The following is a 27,224-nucleotide window of genomic DNA, read 5'->3' on the forward strand; positions in this document are numbered from 1 at the left end:
TTCTTTAACTAATTTTTAGGATTTAGGTTTAACAAGAAATTTTCAATAATAATAAATACCAATGTTTCGATATTTTCCTTTCAAGTCACTGGAAATAAGGAAGAATTTAAGTAAGCGGGTTAACCTGGGCTTAGGGACTTGTGGAAGGAGGTCTACAAAAATCTTATGTAAATATTTTAGAAGAGTTTCAAAAATTTATAAAAAGTTTGATCGAAAAAACCATTTTAACCTAAAGTCCTGGAGGCCTATCTCTTGTAAGACCAGCGAGGAATAGCTAAGCTTAGCCAGACCTGACTAGATTGAGTAGGAATAATGTCGGCCAGTTAAGAAGTCTCATTGCATCTTTGAAAGAATAAAGTGTATTTTGCCCTTTTAAATAATTAAAATAAGAAAAAAAAATTGAAATTATTCAAATATTAAAGTACTCAATTAAAAAAAAAATAAAATAACTTTTTAATTACGGAAATCAAAAGGATAGTGAACAGACATCTCCTGTAACTCTTACAACTCTAGAAGAGGTCCCTTTCAGCTTTCTACTATCTTCTTCTTGGTGATAAATGTTCAAGTCCAGTGTACTTTCAGGACAACACTGAAAAGGATTAAGTTCCATAGTTTAAGTGCAATCTGCCACTTTATGGTTAAAGTGGAATTTTATGTGGTTAATTCAGCGCCAACTCATAACTCTAGAATTTATTTAGCACGTGACCTGACCACAGTCAACTGCAGTGTTAAGGGAAAACTTAAGTAGTTGCTGGTGGGTCACATTGTATTCACTTTGCTGAGTGAAAAGATAGAGTAAACTTCTTCTTTAGTATAGGGTGTAATTAAAGTCGTCACACACAGACGACATGGAATTGTGGTATAATTTTTATTGCCATCTCTCTCTTCACTATGCTGTATCTCTTTGTCCCACTCTTCTAATTACACATTGCATTGCATAATTCAGTACACTTACCTGCAATGAGGTTTGCCAAGTTCTTGTCTGGACATTACTTTTGAATTTATCGTGTTTCATTTTGTGCCATGTATTTTTAATTTTACTTGTACCAAAAAAAAATTGGAAAAAAACTAAAAGGAAAATTTACAAAATTACCCACATCTTGGCACAGCCATGGCCAAAATAAATACAAAAGAAGGTCAACACTGATTAAGAGTGTGCCAATTTATATTGAACTGAATTTGTTTGGTTATCATATTTTCCAAATGAGTTTTAAAACCGAAAGTTAGTAAATTCAATAACTTTTCATTTAAGTAAATTGATTTTGGAAAGTCCAACTGAATATGAGTAGAAAAAAAATTTGTTTTAGGAAAGACCTGATCCTTTAAAAATAGTTATTAATTTTGAACGTATGAATTAACCGAAATAAAAAATGTTGATAAGTTTTATTACAGAAAAGATAAAAAACCAAACTAAGCAAGGAATATTTTTAAACTTTGTATAGAAATATTTAAAGTTTTCCTTTAAAGCTTTTCGCTCTTTTGATTAAATTTTAAATAAATTTGATGAATGATTTTCTGAATTTTGTTTAAACTTTTTTAATTTATTCTCGAGTCTTGGTTCTTAAGATCTTAGTATGCCCTCACAATTTTAAACATTTTCAAATTTCAATACAAACAAATTTTTGTATACAAAAATGCACTTGAAAAATCATAAGCAACACTTTTGGCATCTGAGTAAAAAATTTAAAGAAATTCAGTCCAATAAAATACATTTTCTAACCTGTTTATAGCTTATGATATTTTTAGTTGGCATGTGCCAGTCACAAGGATTTATGACCATATAATATTTATAATATTTCTTATGCATAAGCCCCAAGAACAGAGGAATTTTTGTAAAATTTATAATGTCAACAAAAGTTTTATATTTCACAAACAAGTAAGTATACATATTATTATAAATACCATTTTGTTTTTTGAATTTTTTGGCAACAGTTTCCATTAAATAGAAGGTGCAAAATTTTTAGCTTCTTTTTTTTGTAAGTAAATTTATGTGAGCAAAAGTTCAACACCTTTTTGCTCAGCGACAAACTTATATACATTTAACTAGCTAGTTTTATCCCTAGCCCTAATAAATATAGTACGACTAATAAATTCACATATTAGTTTCAAAAGTTGAAGTGGCATACGAAATGAAAAAAGTTTCCATATTACTGTGGGGCTGCATTACATTCACTTTCCCCCCATTTCAATGTTTATATGTATGTACATATATACATATGTGTGTGTTTTAGTGTAAATTTTTATACCCTTGCCATTGAAAGTGTATATATGTATACACAAATCTAAATATTCTTCATCAACGTGACATGACAAATTCATATAGACATTTCTCTGATAATTGGTTCCCAATCTTAAAGGTATGTATATAATATATTGACTTAACGTCTTCTCAAAAATTATTTCCTAAGTACTTAAGAATTCGGAATACTTCAAAAATGTTGTGCCCAATATCTGTTGTATCGTCTAAAAATCAAATAGAAAGTGTTAATTAAAAACTCAATGTCTAATAACAAATTTGAATGAAGAATTTGTATGGAATTTATGTTTTCTGAATATCCTGCCTTGTTAGTTGATACGAATGCCAAAAAAGGATTTAAATTATGTACAGTTGGAGCCCGGATAATCCATTAACCGAACACCCCTATTAACCGGGATCAAGTTGAGTTTGTTCCATTGTCACTGCTAACTGTGATTACCTCTATTATCCGCGACTTAAAACGAACATTTTTTTCTTAAATAATAAAACGAATTCGGGGCTTCCCCGTTATAGTTAACAATCAATGAGAAACACGCGTTTATGTATGTACATATTACATATTTTTATGGATTTAAAGATATGTATGTGGAAATTTTGCTCTCGATTTACCGGGTTTTTTGATTTCCTGTGATGGCTGTGATAATCGGGGTCCAACTGTATATATTTTTGATATGCTATAGGACTGAATGTTTAAAATGTTGATTTGAATGAAGAAAATATGTCATATATATACTTACATATATCAAGAACAGAAAAGTACTGAATTCGCTTTAAATTTAGCCGACCTAGATTACAATCTTTAAGGTATTCTTTCACATTCAATACCTAAACTTTCATATAAAAAGAAGATTTTTAATCAACCTCAAAAGACAAAGCAAAGTAAAAGTAAAAATTTTAAAGAGTATGCAAACTTCGACATGAACTCGGGCCATTCTGTTTAAGAAGAAGAAGGATAATCAAGAAAGGGAAAGTGGCATAAAAACTAAAACGAAAAATATTTTGAAAAATTACTTGCTTGGGTTTAATGAACTTGACGTTTTGCAAAATAACATAAATGTATTAAATATTCAAAACGGACTGAGCAGAAGCGATTTAAAAAATGTACTCACTGCAAAAATTCGCTTTTTAATTTCATGAGAAAGCCAAAGAATTTGTCGGCAATTGTTTCGGTAAGAGTCTCCAAGTCCTATCAATATTATCTAGCACTTGTGGTGGGAGTCCTGCATCATTTTGAAGGTAGAAATAAGGATGCTTGTATGTATAGGTGGTGTGTATTTGGGGTACAATAGGCAAACATAACAACACACATACTGTAACTATACAAACTTCATCTTGACAGGTTTGCAGGTTCGAGCATAGTCAAAGAGGACACCGACATTATTTATTGTGTCTAGGATCAAAATGGTCAAAATGTTTTTAAACACCAAAGAAAACAGTCAAAGTATGTGAACATTTAAATACACTTACGTAGTTTAAGTCAAGGATTTGCTTTATTCATTTGTTACTAATGTTTGTAAGAAAAATGTAAGTTACTTAATGTAAAACTCGCTAGGGGAACCTTTTTTTTAAGACAGTGGGAAAGGGTGTGTTTAAACTAAAGGACCTTTAGGGTAGTATATTTGCTGACAGCCACTTCCAGGGTGTTAGAAAGGTGGTAGGCTCTTTATCTTGCTTCTCTTGTTTATATTAAGAATTTATGGCTTCCTTTAAAAAACAATGAACCACTCAAAAATACTGCCGTAGTCATTTTCATTTAAATTTTCTTCCTTTTTTTTTTGGCCATTCTTGAAAGTAGAACATACCTGCAAAATGTTTTTGCTTTAACACAGCTTTGCCACAAATTACACTCTAGGCTTCCTAAAGCTTTGATTAGTAAGCGGAGCTAAGTTAATCTTGGTAGAAGGATTTAAAAGCCAAAAAAATTCCAAATAGAAACGTGACAGAGGACCATGTACAATAGGGGACTAGTTTTAACATAAAACCGAAGACTAAGTCATATTAAAAATTAGTCTATATTACTTAAAATTTAGCAAGTGAACCAACCAAGCAACCATTCCCTTTGCTCTCTTTATTCCTTCCAAGCCTTCCCTATCTCCTCACTTAGTGTTGCTCAATCTCCTTTTTCCCCTTACTCCAACGCGAATGCAGGGTCTTATAAGTCTTGTAAAGTCAAAGAGAGAGAGAAAAAGAGAGAGAAAGAGAGAAAGAGAGAGAGAGAGAGAGAGAAAGAGACTTTCTCTTGTTTTTGAAGGTAAGGAAGAGCTTTTTACTGCGCTATTATATAAGAATCTGCAATCAGTTAGTGATATTTGGTCGTGTAATTGTTGATCAGGTGATGTATATAAAAAATACAAATTATTTTCTTTGGCGGACTCGCTGGGTTAAAGGAAATTATGCAAATTTCATAGGCCAAAAACGATATTTGATATCAAAAACTTCTCAAATTTCGAAATCTATATCTTTACCTAGCTAGGTATTGCCAGGGTAAGGACTATACATTAAGCGAAAAATGAAGCTCAAGTTACTTACTAAATCTTGTAAACTAAACCACTGTTGCCTTAAAATGCCTGGGTAAGTATATACTTACATTATATATTATATATTATTATATATTATATATATATATATATTATATATATATATTATATATATATATTATATATATATATATATTATATATATAATTATATTATATATATTATATGATTTTTAAATTATTGTAATTTAGTTATTTCCTTTTATAACATTTTTGGGTTATTGACTAAATTTTCTAATAATTGAAATTGAAAAATTAAACAAATCACTTTATAGATAGCATTGAACCAATTGAATAATGTGGAATATAATAAGATTCAATCCTTAAATTTTCTGGGCCCCGAGTGTGGTGAGGGATACACGGTCAAATAAGAGCCCAAAGAGTTATACAAAACTTGCAAACAATTCAAAGTCTTACAAACACACTGATTTACAGCCCAAAATGTTGACTTCGCACTAGAATATTATTACTAAAACATTGACTACTGACAGACCTACTACTGAAACATTTACCACATTACCTACCTTTAAAGTTAAACAAAATCTCACATTTGAAGCCATTATTACTCTATTATTCTGATCTTTGCTAAACGAAAGACGAAGTCAAATTTTGCAAGTCTTTTCAGAATTCAAGTGATCAATGCTTTGGTTATTCAAATCATTACATTTAATATTAAAATGGTTAAAAAAATATCATTAATAATCTAGTTTGTGGCCAAAAAAACTATAAAAGTACGTATCTCCATTGGATTGATTTCAATAACATACTTTGAAATCTCTTTTTCCGATAATTGCTCAATGTCAATGCCATTTACTTGATTATCGTCTAGATCGCGTTTTATACGATTGCTTTCAGCACCCAAGGAACCTGCTGGTATGCCCTCTTCGGAATATTTGACTTCGAGCAATGGCTTGTCAGCACTAAGTAAATGCACAGATTTACCAGATTTCGAAAATGTTGCATACGAATCATATGATTCTGCAGTTGATTCGGCTACAAATTGCATACGCTGGGTCTCATCCAACCAAGCATTACCATCGAGTGTGGTTTCCCGGACATCTTCTATCTCGAAAGCACTAAGCACATCCTTAATATTCAATTGAACAGCCTTGGCGTAATATGCATCCTCTCCCTTTTCCATAATGTGCTCGAAGCGGACAAGCAATTGATTATCATGCCAAGGTTCCAGAGTCAACAAGTGCAGGGACTTTGGCAGGACAACGGAAATGCCATTATACTGTAAGGGGGTACAAGAAGTTAGAAGGGTTTCGAGAAAGCAAGTACTAAAACTTACGATATTTGTAAACGAATTGCGCCACTCATCAACACTCAGAGGTTCAGCATTACTGAATAACTTCCAGGAGGGTAATAAGGTCTCCAGCTGAACAAGACGTTCAAGTGCTTTAAGAGAGACACCTTCACGCTGCTTGGACAAACCAACAAACAAATGATGCTTTCCGCGGGCAACCAGTCCATCGCCATATTCGGTTTCATTGAGGGCCTCTCCCACACCAAATGCATCGTCTTTCAGCAAACGACGATGCACCATAAGTTCGAGAGCACCATCTTGCAGAGAGCTGCCTCCTTGGGCTCTGTCCACCAGAATGGCCATGCGAGCGGTTTCGTCCTCCAAGGCGATTTTAGTTGTAATAGGATAATAATTGCCAGCAACAGCTTCGGCTATCTTAACATCCCAAGTATCGCGATGGTTGAGTTTCCGTTTCAACATTTCGCGACCTACAATTAATTATAAAAAAAGTAAAGTAAATAAATTATCTAAGCATAAGTTCTGATTTCTACTACAAACATATATTGGATCGATCGCTTTATGTTTTTGCTCGAAAGGAAAACTTTTAACCAGCTATTTTATTCCGATTTTTATGAAATTAACAAGTCCTTTAGATTTTAATGTCAGTTATCAGTTTACCAAAATTTCTTAAAGACATTCAAGAAATTCCATAATTTTCTTTGTGAAATAACCCTTCTGCCCGTATACTTTTTAAATATCCTCTTATTAATCCCAAAATTTGTTCAATTTTAGCTATCTTATTGACATAGAAATATTACTTACCATTTGAGTCTGTGTAAAATATGCCATTTGATTCGATATCGGACTTGAAACGTGTAATAACTTCTTTGCCAATTTCATCATCAATTGGAATTGGACCAACCAACCACTCGAATTCAGCATAGTTGCTTTTGTGATATACTCTAACTACTTGACTTATCCAATCATTAAATTTCTGATGAACTTCCTCAACCAAATCGCCCTTATATACTTCGATTGTCACTTGAGTAGCGACAGGGACAATTTTATCCTCATTGGGTCGGAAAATATAGGCACCAGATGAACGATTCAAAAACTCAGCATTATTTCCAACAGCTCCTTCGTAGTATAAAAATTCTTGGCTAATCAAACGATTCAGGCCATCAGCTGTGACTTCTGTGAGAAAGCCATTGGTATCAAAAGTCAATTCAATATGCTGAAATATCAATCAACAATTGATAATGATTTAAGAAATGAGATAATGAGAAAATGTTTGAACTTTCTTACCTCATTACCGATAACAGTCAGACTTGATCTTTTCTTGGGTTGAGCTTGTGGTTTTGCAAAGTTGTTGCGGTTCTCAGACTTTTCAATGAAATATGATCTATAGCCAACTGGAGGCAGATTGGAGGCCAAGAAAACTAATTCATATTTAGCACTTGATTCTCTGTGGAAAATATCTATAACTTCCGTAGGCACAGGCACCACTTGAGTGATTACAGTTGCACCTAGAAAAAAATTACATAAGGTAATGAGTATATAAGCTATCGATTATCCTTATCGCTAAGTATTACCATTATTATCTGTGACAACATAATTGTAATCAGATACTGGGACCCTCACATACTCGCTTGTTGAATGGGCCAATGGATTGTAGAGTGTTAGAGTGAATTTATCAGTTTTCTCTGAAATTTCGCAACTGCTAATGTTCAGTAGGGAACAAGTTTTGAACTCAAACTCGAAGGCTGCACGTGGTCTAGTGGCCTTGGCTTCAACAGGACCATCAGATAGTTGATTTAAAACCGATTTAATATTGGTTGAGCATGCATCGAAACCCACACTCAAACGTTTGGCATAGTCCAGAGCGACCTTTTGCTTCTCAGTACCCGTAATGGCATCATGATGTTGCATAATGCCCATTGTTTCCCTCATAAACGACAAATGCGCATCGAATTCGGCTGAAGTTGTAGGTGCCAGAGCACTTAATTGCTTGCAGACCTGCAGGAAATGATTACCATCACGTTCATAACGCTTCAAAGTCGGACGCGATGTAAAGTAGCCGGTCCAATATGCGTGTGGGTCAGAGGCATAGGGGAAGAAATCATCGGATTTGGTTGGCCAAACGATGCCAGCATCGTGCAATGATTTCAGGTAACAAGATGGTGTCGAGTAAAGTAGATTTATATTCGAACCATTTGCCTGACGTTCATTGGCATACCTGTTAAACAGAAAAGAAAACTCTCTTGTAGTACTTACATTTATTTTTGAAATGTTTTTTTTTTTTCGAAGATCTTTGCCATATTTTCAGTTAAGGAAAGCCTCATCCAGTCACTATTACTTACATTATGAGTTTATCCAGATTCTTATACCACATGTCAGCATTTTGATAATGGAAATCCTCACCCATGGTAATAAGTAAATTGGGTGTACGATAACCCGTAGCCATTTTATTGACAAATTCAAAAAATGCATCGACCTGGTTGCATATAGATTTATGTAAGGATCATTGCTTTTAGGGTTGTATGAAAGTATTTAAGTGTGATGTGAAAACAGGAGAGGAAAGGACAACAAGGCGACTTGTGAGGCTTTCATTAACAAATTACAAAACATAACGTACATACAAAAATACATATACATATATAAAAAGATAAACTATTTACCGTATCAATTTGTCAAGATTTTTGTAATAAACATGAGCAGCCTGGTATGTAAAATCGCCACCCATCGTCACAATAACATTATTGGTACGATAATATTGGCTTTGAGTTTTAACATAGTCCAAAAACGTATTAACCTAATGCCACCAAATGTTGAATGAAGAGAGACACAAACAAACAAAAACTCAACACAATGTTATGCAATCAAGGGACAAATTACAGATCCACATTAAATGTGAAATTTGCGATTAACTTACACGCTCCTTGACATTATTGTCAGGACTATGTTTGCCATCAATAATGGGTGTATCACTGCATAGAATATCAAAACAAAAGCCATCGGGTGCTTGATAATTATTATACAGGGCTCCACTGAACAGATCAGCTGTCTCTCCTATAAACAAAAGAACTCTTTAATTATATTTAACAAACTTAAGTGTCGATTGACATCAAAACTTGCCTAAATTGGCGGAACCATGCCAAATCATTTCAGCATTTTTGGTCATAAGACGCTCATCTTTATCTTGGTAATCCAAACGTCCAAAGAACATGCCATCGAAACCCATTTGGGCAAACATTGAAGCCATTTCTCGGGAATGGCCAAATGGATCGATTTGCCAACCAACACGTGGACGTCCACATTCGCCAAAGGTATCATTTAAAAGTCTGCAAAGGTTCAATTTCCATTAAATTATTTTTCTCACACATTTTTAGATTTACTTTACTTTAAGCCCCAGGCAAATTGATCGATAACGCTCTGATAATGTGTGGTAGCCTCATCATTCATACTCCAAGCACCGCTAATAAATTCGAGTCTTCCTTGATCGACCAACATTTTGACAGCCTCCTGCACCTTGGGTTTCTGTTCTTTCCACCATTTGAAGAAGAAAGCCGATTCCACATAGATGAAACGTTTCTCTGGATCTTTCAGTAGAGCTTCGACAACGGAATCAATAATATATTGTACACCAGCCTTTTGAATTCTCGTCTCACTGCCATAATAATATTGATCAACAGTTTTAAGCCAACCCACATCGTCATGGGTATGAGCTATAAGATGTACATTCAACATATTTGGCTTAGTGGGATGGCAACTCTAAGGAATAGGAAAATTTTGAGCATAATTTTCTCTCTTGGATGGGCGTACATACCGCATAACCGCATTGGGAAGCCGGTTGCTCCTCCTCCTCCTCCGCCTGGGGCTTAATATTTCGCCCTTCTACATTGTGGAGGGCAAATACGAGAAGAAGTGCCAAACAACTGGCGATTTTGCAAACCATCGCAGTTTTTTTCCACTTTAAGCTAGGTTTTTGAGATATTGTTTTGTTTTATTTGTTTTAAATCTAAATTATTGATATACATACATATGTTTGTTGATAAGAGAGAATTATAATTATATGTGCACTTGGTTTCTGTTGATGTTTAGAGGAACTTGTTTTTGGGGGACTCCAACATCCAGAAACGACAACCGAACACGTCGGCAAATTAGAACGTACTGAGCAATCAGAGACCATAAACTCAGCTCGAGACCTACTTGAAAATAAACTCTCTCCGGTTTCTGTGTATGTACATACAATTGCACATTATATTTAGGTAGGTATATACATATGTGTGTGTGGCTTTGTATATAAGCGCTCATGCCGGCCACTGATAGGAACGCAAAACAACACTTGAAACTCGCATTATAATACAAACATACATATGTATGTATGTATATTCATAGATAAGCCTACAGACGCATATACTTAAGTTAAATTCTGTAAAAAATTTTTGTTAGCCGCCCCTAATATTACTTTAAAGGACAAGTACTTTTCATTCGGATTAGATAAGCACACAACTACTTTGGCTCGTTAAATAATTACTAAACATCTTCAAGTACCTGATTAACAGTAATTAATGACATTAATGGTTTTCTGATTATTTCCACCAACACTTTGTAAACTACTAAACACCTTTTCAATGGATCGGCGAGTCGTGTCGCTTTGAGTACATTCATAAATTTCAAAGTAATCCTATGGAAACGTGTTTGTGGTCAGCTTAAATGGATCAAAGGTCCGCAGAACTCAATCATTTTCCCATTAAAAACAAAATAACTTTTAGAACACTAAATTCACAATTTAGTCAAGTTATTAAAATTTGATTTGTATTGTGTATTGTATTTTAATACAATTAGAATTAAGGGACCTTATTGAAGTAATTTTATGAATAAATTGTTACATTTTCTAAATTTGACTTAATATTAATCAATCAAAATTTTATTATATTGACTTAAATATACAATTGAAATTGCAGTATATGGCAAGAGTATAAGTGAAGTAGAATTTAAGGGGAATACCACTCTGACAGTTTGAAAATAAAAAACATTGAATAAAAAAATTAATTTGAAATGAAATAAAACCAGATCCAGGGGAGACAACAAGAGTTCCAGACACCCTCTCAAATAAAGCTACAACCTATGTATATCTCTAAATATTGTCATATATTTGTAAGTTACAGTTAACAGATTTTAATAAAAAAACTTATAGAACTACAACTTATAATGTAAATCATTGTATTAACGAGTTACTAAAACAACATAAAAAAATTGACAACTAACAAAATATTTATAAAATCGCAACGTTTCTATGGAAAATATATAATCTTATCTTGATCATACTTGAAACCACATTGAACAAAACTAAAATAAGGAATCTATTTTCGAATGGTCTATAGGAAATAAGTCGACCAAATTCGTTTGAGTTCGGTTAAGCCTATGAAAGATAATGATGCAATGCAATATAGTGATCCAGAGGCTTGTATAGAGAAATACGAATATTGAAACTCATAAGTACTTTATAAAATCGGAGCTCTTTATATGAATATACTTTTTTGCAAGTGTTTAATACCATATTTTTAAGTAATTTTCCACATTAAAACAACAATCAACGTGACGTCAAGACGTTCTAAATTCAAATGAAAATTTGTATAGAATTATGTTTTATTTTTGGTTCGAGTAGCTCGTATGTGCCTCTTGTTTATGAACTGCTCGTGTTAGGCACATAAATCAGTATTCTTTTTAAATTCTTTATAGATAAACAGAAATTTAATTTGCAAAAATAATATTGTCAGCATTATGAAATATTTCATTTCAGCTGACTATTCTATCTAAGCGGTAGAACTAAAATGGTAACATACTTGGGAGAGCCTTCACTTTTTTGTTAGGGCTCAATAAATTGTTTCATACAAAAGCATGAAAAAGTAATTATTCTTCATTAGAAATGCTCTGTACCCCTGTGGCCATTCACGTTACGACTTGGTGCTATTAAATGTCATTCTCATTAAATATTTAACGAATTTTAAAAGTACAAATTTCATAAGGTAGGCAGACTTACAGAATATCCTACATTTAGTCACTCGTAGAAGTTTGTTAGTTGCTTTTTTTTAAGAATGAATGAGTTCTTATATAGTATTTATATTGTGTTTTTTTTGTTAGCAAACAATTAATTTGCCTATTGGTTTTGCAGCTAACTAAACTTATTAAAGATCAATAAATTTACCCCGTAAAAAATGAACCCTTGTGGTTGGCTTGAGGTACTCATCAAAGTTTGAAGGGTCGGACATTCATTGGCAAATGTCCTACATATCAGAATGCATACCATACCCCATGAACAACATAAAAGTATGTATGTAAATCCATGTATAAATGTTGCACCATGTTGGTTTTTGACATTTTTGTATCCTTTTATACTAGAATGAATGTGTAAGAGAGCCGGAAATATTAACTGGGTGACGAGCTGTTAAGCCAACAGATTTATTTTGCATTGGATATGTTACAATGTGACAAAAACATCAGCAAAGTGCAGACAACGAATTGTCTGTATACATTTTAATGTGTAAGCTGGTACAACCCAAAAAAAAAAAGCAATTGATAAGTTAAATTTTATAGCCAACAATATGCCAAATTAAACGCATCGTAAAGAAATATATAAATTCCACCAGACCCAAAACACTAAATCCAAGAAATAGTCCAGCTGTTCCGCCAATTGAAACTAATAAAAAATAGCATTAGTTATTGCGTTGAGGTAAAACCTTAATTGAATGCTTACCCAGCAGATCGGAGAAAGAGAATATGACTTGCCTCTTTAGACGATTCTGTGGCCAAGTTTTCATCGAAATGGCACTTCCAATACTACCCAATAACTGCTTAGAGCCAATCATGGGCTGAGAATGATAAAATAGGCCACAAAAAGAATTAAATAAAAAATTAACTTTTTACTATTTTTTACTTAAGAAAGCCATAAATAGTCGATTTAAAAAATAAATAAACAAGACTGTTATGTGAAAAAAGGATAAATTTTACATAATGTGATAGCAGAAAACATTATTTATAACTTTGAATTGGAACTTATCCTTACTTGTTAGGAGATAAAAAAAAAATCAAGTGCAATTATTATAATTTATTATTAAAAATAATAAGAAATCAAAAATAGTGATTACTTGGTAATTTTTAAAATTAAACATATGATTACACTCCCTGAAATTTACTGAATAAACAACTAACAACATGAATTAATGAAATTAAAAACAAAATATGTATAAAGTTTATTGATTTTAATTTATATATATTGTGTGTAACCTTAAAAAACACAATTTAAATAAAATGGAAAAGTTTGCTTATGTTAAAAATTTTTTTTTGGGCAGGTCTCTTTATATTTTTTAATAGCAAACATGTATAATATAGGAAATGGATGTCTTAAAAAACTTTGGAATTCTCTGGTTTTTAGTCCAAATTTATATTGATTGGACACGCTATTGTAATAAATTAAAGTGTAAAATTTTGATTTGACAAAAAAAAAACCAACAAAATAATACTAACATTTTGTGCGTTAAAATGAATGTGTTGACTATGCAAAATGTTGGAACATAATAAACAAAGTTGTCCGGTTTACAACTATTTTGGAATAAATTTAAAAATAAATAAATGAATAATAAGAGATTAAAATAAATTACAATTTCTTTATAATCGAAACAATATTAGCGAGGTATCATTTTACCTATATTGTAAGCCGATAGAAAGCTGTAATTTTTTTTTGGCTAATACTTACAAGGGCACTTTTAGTTGTTACCACCGCATCGAGGCAATTTTGTTCGCAATAACAAGTAGCCGGCTTTTCATGTTTGCCATGTTCTTCGTATAATTTAAGAAAGAAACCTAAAACAGAAGTTTAGAAAACTCAACAAAATCTTGAAGTTATTAGGGATCACTATTCACACTTACTGGAGTGTTTGGGAAAACAAGCCTTCAACGTTTTATAATCGCAAACAGTTTTTGGTTTCGAAACTAAAAGTTAAATAGGATTCTAAATAACATTTAATATAGATAATTAAACCATAATTCTTACTCCGATTTGGATAGAAATGTGGAATGCATTTACAGATTCTATAGGCGAGATTAATGCGACATTCCTGTTGACATATATTTCTTGTATAAATTGGAAAATGTGTTAAATTTGATTCGTGATGGAAACGACACTTTCTCTGCCTAATCGAAGTCTCCCTGTTTGATTGTAAAAAAAAACTTAATTAGAATAATGTGGGAATAAAAACGATTATAGATATAACGTTTCTAGATTCTCTTCGGCTGTGATTTCTTCACTTTCGGGATCATAGACAACACCTTCATCTGTGTAACCAAAATTATTATCCACTTTCATAACTTCAAAGGCAGAATGGATATAGCTCTAGAAATACAAATATTTAGGAAAATATCAATTCAGTTATAGTTAAACACGGATTTAAGCATATAAAATGGTAAAAACATACCCCCTAAAGTATGCCATATGCAGCAAAAGAGTCTATTTGGAATGGAATCTCATAGTTAAAAAATTTCCTTTAAACAATGTTGTTAAAGAGAAACATTGCTTAGGTACAAAACATTTTTCCCATTAAAAGTCTTTGATAGCATTTTGCATACATTAGGGGGCAAATATCACCCATTTCATTAGAATTAAACTAACATCTATGGCTATGCTGGTGAATCCAAGTAGGGTAAACGATACATCCTTTTCAAAAAAGGAACCAAGTTGAACTTCAAGCAAAGTTCGACTATGCTCGTACTTGTTGTACTCGGGATACGAGCCAAAGATTAAATAACGTGAACTATACTCTTTGCCCAATTTGCTATTACCCAAATAGCATAATCCATACTCGGTTAGCACTTGCCGCACATGAATATTGACCTGACCATCGATACTGCGTGTTCTTAGTTTCTCCACTGGCTCATATGTACTATCAAATGTCAGATTGTATATCAATTCCATATATTGCTCGGGTTTAATGCCCAAATTCATAAGAATAGAATCAATATTATCGCTGCCCGGAATATTCTGAAAGTTGGTATAAGTTGAGTTTGCCAAATTTTCCATAAAGTTCCAAAATTCTGTCTTGTCTTGCCCTTTGATACCATTGGCTCTGGAAATTACATTTTTATAGCATCTCTAATACCAAAAAATTGGTGCTCAATATCAGATTATAAGAATATTACCTACAATAACTACTGAACAGGCTGTCATTCAATCTCTGCATTGGGCAAACAGTTAAACTTGGTAATGTTGTGTTCCAGAAATGATAGTTACGCTAAAATAGTTGAAAAATATTTTTATAAATTGCAAATTAGAGATTGCTATTTTGAGTACCTCAAGTCCAATATGCGTACTCTTTGTATAGTAGCGATCCACAGAGGATAGACAAACATTTATACAAAAATAAATGGATACAACTAAAAGAGCACACCATAACGATCTGCAAGGTATAACACATACTTTATCACAACAAACAAACTAATAGTCTTTAAAATTGTACCTTTCAAAAACAATCAACATGGGTTTTACAATATACCGAAATCCATGAATGCAACAATTATTAAAGTATAATTTTATATAGTCCAATATAATTTTGGGCCCTCTCCAATTAAATTTAGCCATCTTTGTAGTTTATAGTGGAATCTAAATTTTATTTTTACAATCAAAATCAATATTAACTTGAGTTCTTGGGAAGTGTTAATACAATAATAGTTTTATTTGAAATGGCGCATAACTTTAGTCTCATAGTCATTTGTTGGCGTGACTGAATTCATTTATTTATAATGAAGTACATAACATTTCCATTTTCTCTTTAATGCTCACACATATTATACTGAAGGTGTGTAATAGATACACGGTTAACTTTTGTTAAATAAGGACTAAGGCAGTTTTAGTTTTAGCTTTTAAAGGAGACTCAATGAAGAGAGTCCTATAGAAAGTCCATCTATCCTTATAATCAAAATTAATAGCAAATACTAATACTATTCTAATGACCGACTTTTCAAGACTCAGAAAAAAAGGCTTTAAAAACCATTTGAAAGCTATTTTATAAAACTATTTAATACTTATTTTAGCTTTCTAGATTTCGAGATTTTTTTAATGTATCCAACATTGCTTATGACCGACTTGAAGTTAATCTTACACAGAATATAATTGTATAAATTTAGCAAGCTGTTTGGATAGTTATTTCAAGAACCTTCTTTCTCTATACTATATACTTATCATTAGATTTTGCTAGAGTCTCCTGAGTTGCGATCGTTTAAGTTCAAAACTGGTTGAGAATTACAACTAGATGAGGCGAAAAAATGGGGATAATGCTTACAAAACTAAAATTAGTTCACCTTTTTGCAGGAAAGGTTAAAAACTAGTATTTCTGAGATTGAATTTGGTTAAATTCGTGGAAAACTTTCCCGTAATTGTCAAGCATGTTAATTTTTAGTCCTCCCTACTATTATTTTGTTTGTGTGCAAATTTAAGCATATAAACTTATGTTTAATATATTATGCACACAGTTCAGATAATGTTGCTTAGCTTTTGGGTCATAAAATGTTGTATTACTAACATTTTCTTCCTTAAATTAAAATCTGATTTAAATAACAATTTCTTTTTGTATTGTGGTTGTATTATTTTGCCCGCAAGTGTATATAGTCATACATCGTTGTAGCCTGGTGTTAAATGTTATAAGCCTCACGCACTATATGTTTTGATTTAAATGCCAATAATATACGACTGTTGAAAAAATAATAAAAAAATGTTTGACAAGTTTAACTCCCGAAGCACTTATTGCAGAGATTGGATTAATCAAATTTACTCTAACTGCCGTAGTTTATTTATTACCGAAGAAAATGATAAAGGTGCTGACAAAAAAATATCTTTATTGAAAAATAATCTGATAAGTGCTGAAGAATGCTATGCCATAATAAAGAGAACAGCTAAATCGTCAAAACATAGCATGAATGCTTGGAGTATCATCATATTCATCACGATTTGTATATGCATTTACTTGTTTTGTAAGGCAATAGTGGCCAGAATGAGAAATGGAAATAATATAGATGCTTGCGATATCGAAGAAAGTAGTTATACCAACGAAAGGACAAGCTCAAATCGTTCTTGCAGTTGCGACAATTATAGATTTATATCGGAATAAATTTTGTAAACACAATATTTAAATTTTATTTTTCCAACAATATGATAATACACTTGATATTTTATTAACGCTTGATAATAAAGGTTCGAATCTGCATTGGGTACAAGGTGACGCTGAAATACGAATCATCCATTGTTGCATTTGCTGTCAATGGCTTGTGAGAGGCTGTGAAATACTTAACTTTAGAGGAATCCGTTCCATCGGCATCGTGATGGAATTTGAGTCTCTTCATCTCATCAAGTGGCAGGTTTCCATCTAATGTAGTCTCTCGAATCTCTTGTCCACCCAATGTATCAAATAATGTTCGTATGTTAAAACTTAGCACATTGCTTTCAGTATGATCCATCACGTGTTCCAATCGAAGTAAGATCTCATTACTTGAATACGGTTCCAGAGTCAAAAGATTTATGGATTGTGGCAAGTCAGTAAAGTCGGGAAGCTTATTTGGCAGGACGGTAGCAACGCTGTTGGATTTACTAAAGAATTTCCAGAATGGTAGATGAATTTCCTCCTGTGTCAAGCGTTCAGCTCGTGTGAGTTTTTCTGACACATAATTAACAATTAGAAAAACTTTTCCACGTGCCACCAAACCTGTACCAAACTGCTGTTCGTTAAGAGCTTCTGCGACTCCAAAATTATCATCCGATAATAAGCGGCGATGGATCATCAGTTCCAGTACTCCATCTTCTTGACTTGAACCACCTTGAGCACGATCATTGAGCAGAGTCATGCGTTTCTTCTCATCTTGAATTGAAATTCTAGTCGTCACTGGATAATAGTTAGCACTTATTTCTTCTGTCAAATCGGGATCAAAATTTTCGCGTTTGTTCCGCTTTCTTTCAAGCATCTCCCGACCGTTCGAATCAGTGTAAAATACTCCATTCGATGAGATGTCACTTTTAAAGCGAGTTACTATCTCTTTGCTAGTATCATCATCTACTGGAATGGATCCAACCAGCCACTCGAACTCCACACGATTAACACCATCATATAAACGGATTACTTGCGAAATCCATTCGTTAACATGTTGATGTACTTCCTGAACTCTGTCGCCATTATATACCGTTAGATCGATTTTATCGTTCAACTCTTTAATGTCCCCATCCGGACGAAACACATAGGCCCCCGAAGACCGATTTTTCTCCTCACCATTATTGCCAAGGAATCCTTGATAGATGGCAAAGGTCTGTTCGATATTTGCAGTAACTCCGTTCATGACAACAGTTTTTAATCGTCCAGTACTATTGTCGAACACTAGTTTTATGAGCTAAGAAATAGAGAAAATTAATAGGTTTCCTGCTATTTAGTTTCCAAATTTCTTACCGAATTCTGAATCTCCAAATCATTTTCATCGCTAAGTGCACGATAAGATGGACGCCACTTCTTCGAATAAGAACTTCGGGATGACAGTCCAGATCGATCTACCTGACTTCTTGGAGTTGGCAGGATTCGTATGTAGAAGCTGGCAATCTTTTCTACTGAGGCCTTGAACACTAATTCGTGCTGAGTGACATTTGATCGGTGTCCAAGAGCTAAGACCTCTGCTGGAACGGGGACAAGCTCGAAAGATACTTCCCGACCTACAAAAAATGAATACAATCTAGTTGAACTATTGAAGAGTAAAATAAGTGGCATAACTTGGAAGTAATATAGAAAAATTTTCCCCCTAAAATATGCAAAAGTAAATAGTTTTTGTGTTCGTCTCGTGATAAAAGTGAGTCATTGGCTTATTTTTGTTGACAGTTTTAATTTTTACCAAACATTCATTTTTGTGTGAGTTTTTTGTTAGCTTCTTCTTACTTACCGATCACTAAATTTAGTGTTAACCTACCTTTTTCATCAGCAATAACATAGTTCTTATCCTTCACGGGAACACGTACATATTGGGTGGAAGTGTGGGCCAAAGGATTGAAAAGGGTCACCACCAGATTATTGGCACTCTCCTGAGTTAAAGCACAGACACTAATGTTCAACTCCAAGCAACTGGAGAACTCTCCAGTGGTAAGATTGGTTAGAATCCTAAGGGCATCACGAGCATTTGTTTCAGCTCCAACTATGGCGTCGGTTAAAAGGCGATCATAGTCGCGGGCCACAGTTTGCTTTTCTGTGCCCGTAATGGCATCATGATGCTGCATTACGCCCATGATCTGACGCAGAGTATTCAAAGGATTTGTGTGCTGGCTGGTAGTCAGATTGGCGAATGTACTTAGCTGTTTCACAACCTGAAGGAAATGATTTCCATCTCTTTCAAACCGCTTCTGAGTTGGACGTGAAGTAAAGTAACCAGTCCAATAAGCGTGACTATCGCTAGAATATGGAAAGAAGTCCTGGGTTTTATTGGGCCACGTTTGTTCAAGCTGATGAAGGGCCTTCAGATAACATCCCGGCGTCGAGTAGAAAATGTTGACACGAGACCCTTCGGTTTGACGGGCATTTATGTATCTAAATTAGAAAAAGATTTCATTAATGTCAGTCCATTTACTCTATTTCCTTTGTACATACTTGATAAGTTTGTCCATGTTCTTAAAATTGACTTCTGCATTCTCATACTGAAAATCATCACCCATGGGAACCATAACGTGATCGGTCCTATACGCCTTTGACACTGTTGTTACATGGCTTAGAAAATCATTAACTCTGGATCCAACATTGTTATCGAAACTATCCCCATCGATAATTGGATCATCCCCGTAATAGACGTCGAAGCAATAACCACCCGGAGCTGAATAATGGCCATAAAGTGATCCAGCAAAGAAATCCGAGTTGCTAAGCGATTCACTAGATTGCCATATCATTTCCATGCTTAAGTCTTCCATTCGTTTCCTCTTGTCTATATAATCGATGCGGGCGAAAAATTCGCCACTATATCCCATTTGTGCGAATATCGAAGCCATTTCTCGCGAATGCCCAAATGGATCGATTTGCCAACCAATATTGGGACGGCCACAAGTACCAAATGTGTCACTTAGGTACCTTAAAATGGATTAAAATTTATAAAAAAATGTTTTTCATGTCTATCTTAATTATGCCTACTTCAAGCCCACACTGAATTGATCGATAATACTTTGATAATGAGCCGCTGCTTCATCGTTCATACTCCAACCGCCGCCTGTGAATTCCAATTGTCCATTCTGAACCAATTTATTCACCGCCAATTTTATAGTCTCTGATTGCTCGTTAAACCATTTAAAGAAAAACGATGTTTCAACCTGGATAAAACGTCGATTTGAATCTTTTAAGAGTTCCTGAACCACTGAATCCAAAATATATTGCACTCCTGCATGTTGTATTTGATTCTCAGCTCCATAATAATATTGATCAAAGGTCTTTAGCCATCCGACGTCATCGTGTGAATGTGGAACCAGGTGAACATTGATCATATCCTGCCTTAATGCGGGGCATGACTATATAAGAAATATGTTATAAATTCATTTAGTCATCCAGATTCATAGTAATGACGTCATTGATAATACCTCAAATCCACATCCAGCGTCCGAGCCTATTATACCCGAAGACAGTAACGCACAAGTGAATACTAAAACGCTGAAGTACTTCATGCCGTCAAAAAAAGAGTTCCAAACGGCATCAAAACGAACCTCCAACTGAGTAGCAGCAAAAAAACTAAACTTATTTTCTATGTCGAGTTACTGTTTTAATCAACCATGTCCGTGGGGGAGCTCTTATTTCAGCGATAAGCGCCAAATAAGTATATTTGTGTATATATGTATATGCATGTAGCACTTGGGAGAAGCTTAAGCCCGCCATATAGCGAATGGGTAATATTAAAGTTAAACCATTTATGTACTTCAAGCGATAGCAATTTAGTATACTGGCCACTAAACAATACAAAATAAATTAAGTATTTATATAAATGTATGTATGTAAGTATGTATGTACATAAATGCATGAGCACATCAGTCAATTTGTGGTTCATTTGTGGCAATAATGCATATCTCAATTGAGAATCGTGTATACATACATATATGTACTTACCTAGGTATACTTTGGGTTAAACAGTAGTAAAAGTCTTATCTCAGTTCATGAGTTTTTCACAAATTGGATTTCAATGATTCAAAATGAGTGCAATATTATTTTATGAACTAGAGATTAGATTTAGTTAGTCATTCTTGGGTAAATTCTCTACCATTTGTTAATTAGCATTGATGTTACTAAATTTATGATTTGGAGATTCAGAATTCGGTAAGAAATTTGGAAACTAAATAGTAGGAAACCTATTAATTTTCTCTATTTCCATCCAAGCCATTGACAGCAAATGCATCGATGGCTATTTGTGTATTTATTTGTATATTTATAGTCAACTTTTTAAAAGAACACTAATCAGTTCGATTAAAATATCAATCTGCTAAATCGCAATCTCAATTTATTCATCAAAAGTAACTCTACATTAAAATTATTTAAAAATTTATTTGTTTCAATCAATATTTAAAGAAGTAATATTCTATTTTATGTTTTTTTAAGGATCCTGTAATCTTTCTGGTAGGTTTTTCCATGGAATGTTTTCTTTGATCCTCTACTAAAAAAATTTGTCTTTATAGCTAATTACACCATCGAAATGAATCGATTTCGTATTCCTATTGAATCTTAAATATTCATTTTATTGCTTTTAAGCTAAGGAGTTAATTTACAAACCTTTAAAGATAGCAGTTTTTAAAAAAGAAATTATCATAGAGTACTGAAGTAAATATACATTTTTTAATTGGAAACAAACAAGTTTACACTATTTAATTTTATTTAAATGACGTAACCTAATTATAAGTTTTCGGGAATGTCGTTCTTCTCTTATCTTAAGTCTCTTAAGTCAATTAATATTTTGGGTGTCTTTTTTTAAATAACATTTTGTGTTCAGTTTTATACATATATGGAGTTAAAAATTGCAACAAATATAATTATTTTTTCCGGTATCTTTTCTTTAAATAACAATAACAAAGTCAATTAGCAGTTATAAGTGTTGGATACACCAATTAATTAAAATATAATATTAAATAAGAGCAAAAGATAATATGTATGGAAATATTGCAGAGGAGTCCGATCTTCGTGGCTTTACTAACAACACAACCTTCCCTGTCTCCAACCTCTCTGGTACTGCTGCTCCTGTCATTCTTGACAATAATAAATGTGCGAATCTGCATTGGGTACAAGGTGACGTTGAAATCGGAATCATCCATTGTTGCATTTGCTGTCAATGGCTTGTGAGAGGATGTGAAATACTCAACTTTAGAGAAATCCGTTCCATCGGCATCGTGGTGGAATTTGAATCTCTTCATCTCACTAAGGGGCAGGTTTCCATCTAATGTAGTCTCTCGAATCTCTTGTCCACCCAATGTATCAAATAATTTTCGGATGTTGAAACTTAGCACATTGCTTTCAGTATGTTTCCATCACATGCTCCAATCGAAGTAAGATCTCATCACTCGAATACGGTTCCAGAGTCAAAAGATTAATGGATTGTGGTAAGTCAGTGAATTCGGGAAGCTTATTTGGCAGGACGGTAGCAACGCTGTTGGATTTACTAAAGAATTTCCAGAATGGTAGATGAATTTCCTCCTGTGTCCTGTGTAGAAAAACTTTTCCACGTGCCACCAAACCTGTACCAAATTGCTGTTCGTTAAGAGCTTCTGCGACTCCAAAATTATCATCCGATAATAAGCGGCGATGGATCATCAGTTCCAGTACTCCATCTTCTTGACTTGAACCACCTTGAGCACGATCATTGAGCAGAGTCATGCGTTTCTTCTCATCTTGAAGTGAAATTCTAGTCGTCACTGGATAATAGTTAGCACTTATTTCTTCTGTCAAATCGGGATCAACATTTTCGCGTTTGTTTCGCTTTCTTTTAAGCATTTCTCGACCGTTCGAATCAGTGTAAAATACTCCATTCGATGAGATGTCACTTTTAAAGCGAGTTACTATCTCTTTGCTAGTATCATCATCTACTGGAATGGATCCAACCAGCCACTCGAACTCCACACGATTAACACCATCATATAAACGGATTACTTGCGAAATCCATTCGTTCACATGTTGATGTACTTCCTGAACTCTGTCGCCATTATAAACTGTCAAATTGATCGTATCGCTCAACTCTTTTATGTCCCCATCTGACCGAAAAACGTAAGCTCCCGAGGACTGATTTTTTGTTTCACGGTTGTTTCCACAATATCCTTGATAGATGGCAAAAGTCTGTTCAATATTTGCTCTAATACCGTTCATGACAACCGCTAGAATATGGAAAGAAGTCCTCGGTTTTATTGGGCCACGTTTGTTCAAGCTGATGAAGGGCCTTCAGATAACATCCCGGCGTTGAGTAGAAAATATTGACAAGAGACCCTTCGGTTTGACGGGCATTTTTGTATCTAAATTAGAAAAAGATTTCATTAATGTCAGTCCATTTACTCTATTTCCTTTGTACATACTTGATAAGTTTGTCCATGTTCTTAAAATTGACTTCTGCATTCTCATACTGAAAATCATCACCCATGGGAACCATAACGTGATCGGTCCTATACGCCTTTGACACTGTTGTTACATGGCTTAGAAAATCATTAACTCTGGATCCAACATTGTTATCGAAACTATCCCCATCGATAATTGGATCATCCCCGTAATAGACGTCGAAGCAATAACCACCCGGAGCTGAATAATGGCCATAAAGTGATCCAGCAAAGAAATCCGAGTTGCTAAGCGATTCACTAGATTGCCATATCATTTCCATGCTTAAGTCTTCCATTCGTTTCCTCTTGTCTATATAATCGATGCGGGCGAAAAATTCGCCACTATATCCCATTTGTGCGAATATCGAAGCCATTTCTCGCGAATGCCCAAATGGATCGATTTGCCAACCAATATTGGGACGGCCACAGGTACCAAATGTATCTTTGATAAACCTAAAATGGTTTTGTTTATTTATGACAAAAGTTAATTGCGTTGATTAACTAATTGATACTAACTGCAAACCCACGCTAAATTGATCGATAATACTTTGATAGTGAGTCGTTGCTTCATCGTTCATACTCCAACCGCCGCCTGCAAATTCTAATTGTCCATTCTCAACCAACCTTTTTACTGCTAATTTTAAAATCTCTGTTTACTCATTAAACCATTTGGAAAAAAACGATGTTTCAACCAGTAAAAAACGACGATTTGAATTTCTTAGGAGTTCTTGAGTCACTGTATCAAAAATACGTCTAACATTTCCTTGTTTTATCTAATTTTCAGTTCCATAATAATATTGATCAAAGAGGTTTAGCCATCCTACATCTTGATGTGAGTGTGCAATTAAATGCACATTGAGCATATCATGCCTTAGTGCCGGACATGACTACATAAGAAATGTATTATATATTTATAATATATTTTTGTATTAATAGTAATTCATGGTACCTCAAATCCACAGGAACCTTTCGAGCCTATTATGCGCAAAGACAGAAAGGCACATGTAAATAATATAACACTGAAATACTTCATTCCCATAAAAAAGAGTTCTGAATTCTATAAACCACACCTCCAGTTGAGAAGTAGGAATAAGTAGCCACATGAAAAACAAAATATATTCAATTGATTAGACAAAATTAAGAGGTTTTTAAAGTACAAACTTTTTGTCTATGGGAGGTGTTAGTGAATACATATTTATTTTTTTTACTGGGTTAATTAAGACGATTAATTTAAGCTAAAGTTAATATAAAATATCAAAGAAGCTAACATCGGCTATGCCGAAGTTTATATACACTTGCAGTCCTTGGTAATAATAATTTTACATGTTCAAAATTTGTTTTCTGCAACTCAATTCATCAATATACAAACAAAACAATTTTACTCTCTATTTTACAATTTGTTCTTGTTCTTCCCTCATTCCCAAAGCAAAGCAACGCACGCATACACATACAGTTCATGTAGCGTTGCGTCTGTGTGTGTATGCATGTATTCTGTTGATGACGAAAGATGTAGTAGTCAGCAAGCAGCGCTGCCGGCAGAGCTGGGAGCAGAGCCGATTATTGTATTGACTATAACTTGTGTTATATTTATCCGATCACATTCAAATTTTGGGATCTGGGGTTTTATATCCAATATTATCACATATGTAAATTTCATAGCATACTCCAATTTTTATGAAAATGTTTCTTCTAGTCCTTCTAGAGCTATATGATATAGTGGTCCGATCCTGATGGTTTTCATACTTTATTTTTCCCGGGTAATAAAAAACCCCAAAAAAAAATTTCAGCCCGATAGCTCTTAAGACGGCTGAGTAAAACACATTCGCATAGACGGGCGGACGGACGGACGGACAGACGGACATGGCTATATCAACTCAGCTTCTCATGCTGATCAAGAATATATATACTTTATGGGGTCGGAAACGTCTCCTTCTGTGCGTTAACATCATCTGACCAATTTTATAATACCCTCTGCAAGGGTATAAAAAGTAAATAATATACAATTTATAATCAAAAATTAAACTTAAATTTAATAATTATTTACGATTTTGATTTTTTCGCGCTGAATACTGAACTCACTTTTCCAAATCGGCTTCTGTGTAAGATGTTTTAAAAATATCTTTGCATATCCTTGTACAGTGACGACAATGATATCTATAATGGGAATTGTTATGATTCCTAATACACTTTTTTTAAAAATGAACGATTCTAATTTTTTTTCGTTTAACATAAAATTTACGTTTGAAAAGGCTGTGTAAGACATTTCAGAAATATTTTTGCGTATCCTTAACGATGGATCATATAGGTATAAGGATATGCAAAAATATTTTCAAATATCTTACCGTTTACTTTGAGATAAACAAATTGAAATAATGTTTAACAAATGTTTTTAATATTATTTTTATTTATTTTTTTTTTTTGATTTTACGCTGACCGTCTCTTCTCCGTAGATAACGTATAACTGTGTACTTGTCGGAATAAGAAGCGAATTAATAGTCTAAAAGTCATAACAATGTTTACAATGTAAATGGTATAATTCATCTGTTTCAACATTTGACAAGTAAAAAGAAAACAAACAGATGAAATTTGCATTTCCAACAAGATTAGCTGTTAAAAAAACTGTTGATAACTAAAATACACATTCTCATTACATTGTGTACAAGGATATAAATTTACCTTGCCCTGTTTGTCATGAATAGCGGCGCGTGGGGCAAATAGAAAATTTTTCAATACTATTGTTAAGATGCTTAATTGGAATCGATGTCAACTGAAAAAAAGTTCCGAATGTTATTTGCTTTTTTATAGCATACACCCATAGGGTGAAATGGTATATTAAAGTCGCCAAAATGTATGTAACAGGCAGAAGGAAGTATCTCCAACCCCACAAAGTATATATATTCTTGATCAGTATCAACAACCGAGTCGATCTAGCCATGTCCGTCTGTCCGTCCGTCCGTCCGTCTGTCCGTATGAACACCTAGATTTCGGAGACTATATGAGCTAGAGCCACCAAATTTGGTATGCAGTCTCGTGTAGTATGTACACTTATCGAGTTTGTTTCAAATTTTTGCCACGCCCCCTTCCGCCCCCGGCATTTACAAAAAACAGATTTTCTTAAAAACTATGTAGGCTACCGACATTAAATTTGGTATGTAAGCTAGCATAATTGATTATTTAAAAATTTTGCCACGCCCATTTCCGCCGCCGAAAATTAAACAAAACTGATTTTCTCGAAAACTAACAAAGCTAAAGTCACCAAATTTAGAATGTATATTGGCTTAGTATGCGCGCAGAATACATATATTTTAATATGTTGCCACGCCCACTTCCGCCTCCATAATTTAGAAAAAACCGATCGGCTCTTGGAATTTTTTGACCATTGCGATCAAATTTGGCAGACTAATGTATCTCATCTATTTCTATCAAACTATCAAATTTGATTGAAATCGGACTAGAAACATACAAAATATACGTATGAACGTATTTTGCTACGCGATCCATAAGGGCAGAATTGGCCGTTGGCTAGTGGCGGCGCCAGAGTGCTCGTGTGTTTGTAGAGTGAGCGAGA

At 33.8% G+C, this 27,224-nt stretch overlaps 4 protein-coding genes across 5 annotated transcripts; all 4 read right to left on the reverse strand.

Annotated features, from left to right (window-relative positions):
* Nucleotides 1–5,441: 5,441 nt before the first annotated feature.
* Nucleotides 5,442–10,201, reverse strand: LOC6642084 (lysosomal alpha-mannosidase). 2 transcript variants are annotated; one of them, XM_002065013.4, is made up of 11 exons: nucleotides 10,082–10,201; nucleotides 9,869–10,019; nucleotides 9,443–9,813; nucleotides 9,178–9,383; nucleotides 8,975–9,111; nucleotides 8,403–8,536; nucleotides 7,635–8,278; nucleotides 7,348–7,568; nucleotides 6,865–7,276; nucleotides 6,088–6,530; nucleotides 5,442–6,030 (listed from the first exon to the last, which is right to left on the reverse strand). In XM_002065013.4, exons 2-11 carry the CDS (start codon nucleotides 9,995–9,997, stop codon nucleotides 5,497–5,499), a joined length of 3,231 nt encoding a protein of 1,076 aa, XP_002065049.4. In that variant the 5' UTR covers nucleotides 9,998–10,019; nucleotides 10,082–10,201; the 3' UTR covers nucleotides 5,442–5,496. The 2 variants fall into 2 exon arrangements, with proteins under 2 accessions (XP_002065049.4, XP_023031391.2); XM_023175623.2 differs by lacking the exon at nucleotides 8,403–8,536 and adding an exon at nucleotides 8,721–8,854.
* A 2,349-nt stretch (nucleotides 10,202–12,550) lies between these two features.
* LOC6642085 (pickpocket protein 28) lies at nucleotides 12,551–15,679 on the reverse strand. Its single transcript, XM_002065014.3, has 10 exons — nucleotides 15,558–15,679; nucleotides 15,392–15,497; nucleotides 15,241–15,332; nucleotides 14,714–15,167; nucleotides 14,319–14,437; nucleotides 14,099–14,253; nucleotides 13,975–14,037; nucleotides 13,802–13,908; nucleotides 12,803–12,917; nucleotides 12,551–12,745 (listed from the first exon to the last, which is right to left on the reverse strand). The coding sequence occupies exons 1-10, from the start codon at nucleotides 15,677–15,679 to the stop codon at nucleotides 12,630–12,632; spliced, it is 1,449 nt and encodes a 482-aa protein (XP_002065050.1). The 3' UTR covers nucleotides 12,551–12,629.
* A 1,526-nt stretch (nucleotides 15,680–17,205) lies between these two features.
* LOC6641925 (lysosomal alpha-mannosidase) lies at nucleotides 17,206–21,472 on the reverse strand. The gene is made up of 7 exons (XM_002065015.4): nucleotides 21,198–21,472; nucleotides 20,678–20,806; nucleotides 20,238–20,608; nucleotides 19,707–20,177; nucleotides 19,036–19,646; nucleotides 18,528–18,784; nucleotides 17,206–18,471 (listed from the first exon to the last, which is right to left on the reverse strand). The coding sequence occupies exons 2-7, from the start codon at nucleotides 20,759–20,761 to the stop codon at nucleotides 17,269–17,271; spliced, it is 2,997 nt and encodes a 998-aa protein (XP_002065051.2). The 5' UTR covers nucleotides 20,762–20,806; nucleotides 21,198–21,472; the 3' UTR covers nucleotides 17,206–17,268.
* A 1,277-nt stretch (nucleotides 21,473–22,749) lies between these two features.
* Nucleotides 22,750–24,704, reverse strand: LOC26529799 (lysosomal alpha-mannosidase-like). The gene is given in 4 exon segments (XM_023175976.2): nucleotides 22,750–23,578; nucleotides 23,639–24,109; nucleotides 24,173–24,543; nucleotides 24,606–24,704. Coding segments are annotated over 4 exon segments (1,089 nt in total). The 5' UTR covers nucleotides 24,696–24,704; the 3' UTR covers nucleotides 22,750–23,421.
* Nucleotides 24,705–27,224: the final 2,520 nt, after the last annotated feature.

Source organism: Drosophila willistoni (genome assembly GCF_018902025.1).
Source record: "Drosophila willistoni isolate 14030-0811.24 chromosome 2R unlocalized genomic scaffold, UCI_dwil_1.1 Seg167, whole genome shotgun sequence".
In the NCBI taxonomy this organism is placed as follows: domain Eukaryota; kingdom Metazoa; phylum Arthropoda; class Insecta; order Diptera; family Drosophilidae; genus Drosophila; species Drosophila willistoni.

Bases quoted from the DNA above. Each gene is read 5' to 3' on its own strand.
- LOC6642084 (XM_002065013.4), bottom strand. From the start codon at position 9,997: ATGGTTTGCAAAATCGCCAGTTGTTTGGCACTTCTTCTCGTATTTGCC. The intron at 7,569-7,634 runs GTAATACTTAGC...ATTTTTTTCTAG, and splicing joins TGTTGTCACAGATAATAATG to GTGCAACTGTAATCACTCAA. The intron at 6,031-6,087 runs GTAAGTTTTAGT...ACCCCCTTACAG, and splicing joins GCAATTCGTTTACAAATATC to TATAATGGCATTTCCGTTGT.
- LOC6642085 (XM_002065014.3), bottom strand. From the start codon at position 15,679: ATGGCTAAATTTAATTGGAGAGGGCCCAAAATTATATTGGACTATATA. The intron at 13,909-13,974 runs GTAAGTGTGAAT...CTTCTGTTTTAG, and splicing joins TTGTTTTCCCAAACACTCCA to GTTTCTTTCTTAAATTATAC. The intron at 12,746-12,802 runs GTAAGCATTCAA...ATTTTTTATTAG, and splicing joins CTCTTTCTCCGATCTGCTGG to TTTCAATTGGCGGAACAGCT.
- LOC6641925 (XM_002065015.4), bottom strand. From the start codon at position 20,761: ATGAAGTACTTCAGCGTTTTAGTATTCACTTGTGCGTTACTGTCTTCG. The intron at 20,609-20,677 runs GTATTATCAATG...TTTCTTATATAG, and splicing joins ACGCTGGATGTGGATTTGAG to TCATGCCCCGCATTAAGGCA. The intron at 18,785-19,035 runs GTAGGTTAACAC...CATTTTTTGTAG, and splicing joins TGTTATTGCTGATGAAAAAG to GTCGGGAAGTATCTTTCGAG.